This window comes from Taurulus bubalis, assembly GCF_910589615.1.
Source record: "Taurulus bubalis genome assembly, chromosome: 6".
NCBI lineage: Eukaryota > Metazoa > Chordata > Actinopteri > Perciformes > Cottidae > Taurulus > Taurulus bubalis.
Window position 1 is genome coordinate 5,304,450 of NC_136594.1, and position 5,613 is coordinate 5,310,062.

Sequence of the window (5,613 nt, forward strand, 5' to 3'; positions counted from 1 at the left end):
CCGGCATTTCTCTCACGTTCTGTGTTCCTCTGCTCTCACCACCCCGGAGAGAGCTTTCACAGAACCGTCCGGCTGCTGCTGCTGCTTCGTCCCCACGATCCAATTTCAGCAGGTCAGGAGCTCCCCGATTGGCTCAGGGTTTAACATAATGATGACATCGCTGAGCGGGGGAAGCCTCGCCGTCGCCTCTCGCTGTCGCCGCGGAATAAAGTCGCAGTCAGACTCGGCAGAGGTCAGGAGGTCACATGTAGCTGACGGTCAGATGATGTTATGGTCGGGATACAGGGATTCCTTAAATCAGGAAGTCCGGCGACCAGAAGTCCTGAAATACGACTAAAAAACGTTCATTGTTGTTTAGTGCAGTTAATTCAACTACAAGCCATTTCATTTAAAATAACAATCCCCCCCAAGGGGCTTTATAGAGGGGCGTTATATGAAGAAAAAAAGGCCCAAACTGCTGTATTTGGATGTATTGAGCATCATAAGTAATATACAAGTGAAATGTATGGTTTGGTACATGAGAAAATTCAAATAGCATTCAAATGGCCCAAATGAGACCCAATGGGCCCCATTGAGACCTTGCCTGAATTTTCTCTGTACTAAACCTGCTTCACTTTATCAAAGTCAAGCTTTGCAGAGAGAATGTTCACATATTGTGCTATGATTTAGGAGAAGTTTTGACCTTACAGCTGCATCATTTCAAAGAAATAATCATCCTGAAAGTGATTTTTTTCTAGACGGACCTGAAACATTTTCATTTCTTCCCGTGTGTCATCTTCATTTACTCTTAACCAGTAACATGTAGACTGATATTTACACATCTGAACAAAATCTTACATGTTTACCTTTTATTATAACACCAACATTATTCAAATCGCCCTAGTGGCTGCAGAGATACACCCTTTTTAGTTTGGGTATGCAATTTTCGAGGCCTAAAAATAGGTTGTTTTTTTATTAATACTCAGGGTTTAAATTACTGAAAATAAGAGTCGTGTCATTCTGGTTTAACAAAACGCCACAAGGTCAAAACCTAAATACGATCCAGCACAACTGGGTTTTTAATCTATGAACAGTGTTTGTTGAACACTGAGCCGCCAGTTTGATCCTGTTGACATCTCAACAATTATTGATTGGATTGGCATGACATTTGGTTCAAACATTCATGGTCACCAGAGGATGAATCCTACTGTCTTTGGGGATTCTCTGACTTTTCACCTGGCGTCACCAGCAGGTCAAAGTTTCAATGTGTCCAATACTTTGGTTTATACCTGGATGGATTATAACTTAATCTACCCAATCTAATCATAACATGATATTTTGTTCTTTAGACATCCTTTTTCTTGTAATAGTTCGGCTTTATTTCAATCATATCAGAACTTTTCACTCAAGCATTAGGACTTTTTCTCATAGAACTAAGAACATTATTATAATATAATGTTTTATAATGGGACTTTTTGTCTTTAGTTGGACAGCGACAGTAAAGAGAGCCCAGGACAGATGGGGAATAACATGCTTTTAAAGGTCCAAGGCTTCCTAAAATATAAATAGTTTTAATTACGATTAGATTGAGTGAAATCAACCGAGAACAAAGAATCTAGCTGCTGTGGATCCTGTGCGTTTTTGTTTAATGGAGAGATATTTTTTATTTAGGACTGAATTACTTATTGTGCATCAGAAGTGGCCTCAACTTTTTTATGGCTAAAGATCTCAAACTATTTTTTTCTACATTGACATTTAGATCAAAGTGTTTTTTTCCCCCCTGATCACGTCCCAGAGCACTGTAAAGCAAAGAGATGTTTCTTTAATAATAAATGACTTAGTTTGACAGCAGAAGCAGTAAATGCTCAATCCACACACTTTTAGTCGGGAGTGCTCCGTTTGACACTGTTGATCATGCAGTTTTAATCTTGAGGGGTGAGAGCTTGTGGTTCACATCTGGTTTGAATCTTTCTGAGTCACAACAGGAAACATCAAACATTTAAAATGCGGTATTTACTGGTTAAAATCAACTGTGTCAACTGTAGGTTGTTAAATGTTGTGATGAATTAGAGGAGGTGGCGTAGTGACCTCTCGGAGAGATAGTTGTGGAGCTAACCGCTAACATGCTAACATTAAATTTCATTTAGCTAACGCTTTTATCCAAAGCGACTTACAATAAGTGCAAAGTACAAACTCAGAACAACAAGAATCAAGAAAGTACAATTTCTTCAAGAAAGTTAAACAAAGTGCTATAAGTACGTGCCATTTAAGTGCTAACATGCTTGGGCTAGTATCTCTACAAGCTAGCTGGCTCTTTTAACTTTCAATAGGCAAGCGAGCTAATGCTACCCCGGTCGCTAACAGGCCAACGAGTCTTCACAGTGTATTAAACGCTTCATTAGCATGATGTCTCAACAGTGCATAGATAGATCATGTCTTTCTGAATCAGGTCCATTTGTGTCATGACTGTGTGTCCAATCAGCTGTTCACGAATCACCTGTCGGGTCACAAACTGTTTTATGGATTATTTGCTCTGTTTGGATGTTGAGTCACATCACTCTTAAGTCCTAGAAGTCCAGCATCCAACACAAACTCTGCAACTCTGAGTCTTTTTAGTTTTTGTTTAGGGAGTTTAGGGGGAACCGTTCTGACAGTTTCTTCTGGTTTCCTGTCTTTTTTTAACAGATCGTCTTCCGCAAGATCAGTGACGTGAAACGTGAGGAAGAGGAGATGTTGAAGCGGAAGAACGAGGCTCCTCTGAACCTCCCTCCGGATCATCCGGTCCGACGACTCTTCCAGCGTTTCCGGCAGCAGAGGGAGGCGCGGCTCGCCACCGAGCGGGTCGCGCAAAGCGCCGCCGACGTGGAGAAAGGCGTCGCTCCCCTGGAGGCGCCCAGAGGCCCAAAGATCCTGGCCTCCACCAGCATAGTCATGGTGACGGAGAGCCCAGCCACACCCACCGCCTCGTCCATCACGTCGCCGTCGTCCAAGACCTCCAGCCGAGTGATGCTCCACGCTCCGGCCGCACAAAACGGAAACCTGATCGGCTGCAAATCCGCAGAGCCGCCCAAAGCTAAAGGCTGGGGGCGCTTCAAGGAGTCGGTCGTGAAGGCCGAGTCGTGGAGCAGCGTCTCCAAGGCCGAGTCCATGGAGACGCTGCCCGATAGAACTAAGTCTCAGGACGAGATGCCCCTCAAGAAAACGGACTCCTGCGACAGCGGCATCACGAAGAGCGACCTCCGTCTGGACAATGTCGGCGGCGTCAGATCGCCGCTGGAGCAGAGCCCGGTGCAGTCCGACGAGAAGGCGGTCTTCTGTCCGATCCCGGAGCAGAGCGCGCAGGCCTCCTTCCTCGAGCTCAAGCAGGAGCTGAGAGGAGACATCCGATCTCTGAACGGTCGCATGGCAACGCTGGAGTCTCAGCTGGCCGAGATGCTGAGGCTTCTCAAATCCAGGAAGTCGTCGGGCTCCTTCTTTGAGATCTCGCGGCCGCCGTCCCCCGATTCCGATAAGGACAGCTTCTCCTAACCCGGACATGGAGTCGGCCCGCGGGGATCGAACTTGACCTGTTTCGCCTTGATAGTGTTGATAGTGAGGATACGGCTGTTTTTTTAGTTTGATCTCAGACTGTAGAAAGAGTCACGGCAGTCATGATGGCACCTTTGGTCCTCAAGAGGGTTTCGACCTTCACCGAATTTTGGCAATAATAACACATGGCTTTAACGTTGTTGCTTTAAACAGGACTTTGGCACTGAGATGAAAGTTCATTCGGGGGCTTTGATCGATATCATGAGGTCCGCAAAGTCGGTTTCGCTGCACGTTTCAATCAACAGAAATTGAAAACACTTCAAAACCACAAGGAGAATCAAAAAGAGACTCAACTCTGTGGTTTGAAGGGAACAGCTTGATTCTGAATCTTAAAAACTGACAAAAACAATTATGGCGTCCATGATGTTAGTTTTTTACCGATGTGGCTGTTTGAGAACTAGCCGCTGCGTTACGTCATATCAGAGCAATGTGATTGGTTGTTTAAAGCGCCAATCAGAATTCTGTGGAAGTAAGAAGCTGCTGAAGTTGTCGAGGTCTTTGTGGCTCAGACTTTCAGCTGGAGGTCACCGGTTCGGTTCGGTGGGATTTATTAAAGCGAAGAAAGTCCTTCATGCAGACTGTAAACACTGTGCACAGATTTAATTAAGAAGTCTTTGATGTTTGGGTTCGGGAGAGTTTTTTATATCCAGAATGAATGTGAAAGATTTGATGCATCACGGAGCTGGACATTAGTCTCTCCCCTCCCCCCCCAAAATAAAACACCTGTGCATGATTCAGCTCTGATTGGGGCTCACGGGGTTAAAACATCGAGTCAAACTTTCTTCAGTGTTAAAGATGATGCATCTTGGATGGTAATAATTCTGATGTATGCGGCTGCTTGACTGCGTCTGAATTCAAGTGGATTATGTTTGAACTCATTGTACATATTCTCTTTAATTCAGGCGTTTGTAAGAGATTAATAATAAAAAATTATCCTATATATATATATATATATATATATATATATATATATAAATATATATATATATATATATATATATATATATATATATATATATATATATTGCGAGAGCAAAAAATGAAGTATTATACCGGCCAGTCAGTGAACGCATCTCGGGTGACGCTGAGCAGACACTGTGTGTTTTTATTAATCTTGTGCATTATGTTTTTAACCTGGCACTTTTATACTCGACCGGCTCACACTGAACATAAACATCCACGGAGCGAACTCGGCGGTCTCGTGACGCTCATCTAAACATGATGTCACCTTCCGGCCCCGGAAGCTGCAGCCTGTCCTCCTGCTCCTTGTACGGAACGGCACATTTAAAAAAAGAAGAAGAAATAATTGTAAAATAACTTTATTCTTGTCCTCTGTTCGCAGCTTTATTTAACATTCTGCAGCGAACAGCAATTTGCTCTGTAAAGATGCAGCGGAGTGAGAGACTGGCACTGTGTGTGTGTGTGTGTGTGTGTGTGTGTGTGTGTGTGTGTGTGTGTGTTGTAATCCGAGCTTCTTCTGGCTTTGTTGACCTAACCGATGGCTGCACGTGCTTTATGTGCATGATCTGCACTGCTCTCCTCTGGTGGTCACAGCTGATAACGCCGCTGTGGAAGCGAAGCCCCTCCCCTTTCCCCTTCAATTAAACACTGTTTGCACCGTCGGCCATGTTGAGAGCCGACAAAGCTGAAGTTGTGTAAAAAGTCATTATATTTGCTGAGAGAAGTTGAGGTTTTCCAATTCACGCCACTAAAATCAGCGATTTCTCGACGCTACATCTAGTGGACGTTAGCTGAACTGCAGCCGCGACCCACAATATAGCATAAACGATGACGTACGTGTTTATTTGGAGTTTAACACTGAGCTTCGGTTTTATTTATTTTTGCTGACTGAACAGAAAACGGTTTCCTCCCTGAACTATTTATTCCTGACATCAATTAAAATGCAGATTTTTAGACCAATCAGATTAATAATACGGAATGATCCTTGTTTTTTCGTATTAAGAGCGCTGCAGCTTTAAGTTGAGCATCATCTGCAAAACATAGTGAAAAAGTAAAATCTGATGCTTTATTCCTACAACCATCATG

The 5,613-nt window shown here is 43.6% G+C and overlaps 1 protein-coding gene across 1 annotated transcript in view; it reads left to right on the forward strand.

Annotated features, from left to right (window-relative positions):
• kcnh1b (potassium voltage-gated channel, subfamily H (eag-related), member 1b) overlaps positions 1-3,507 on the forward strand; it is a gene marked incomplete at both ends in the record, with an annotated part of 46,603 nt that extends 43,096 nt beyond the window's left edge. The window contains one exon of the mRNA XM_079220097.1: positions 2,665-3,507. Within this exon, the coding sequence (XP_079076223.1) occupies positions 2,665-3,507 (843 nt within the window). The remainder of the gene's footprint in view (positions 1-2,664) is intronic.
• Between the last annotated feature and the right edge of the window lie 2,106 nt (positions 3,508-5,613).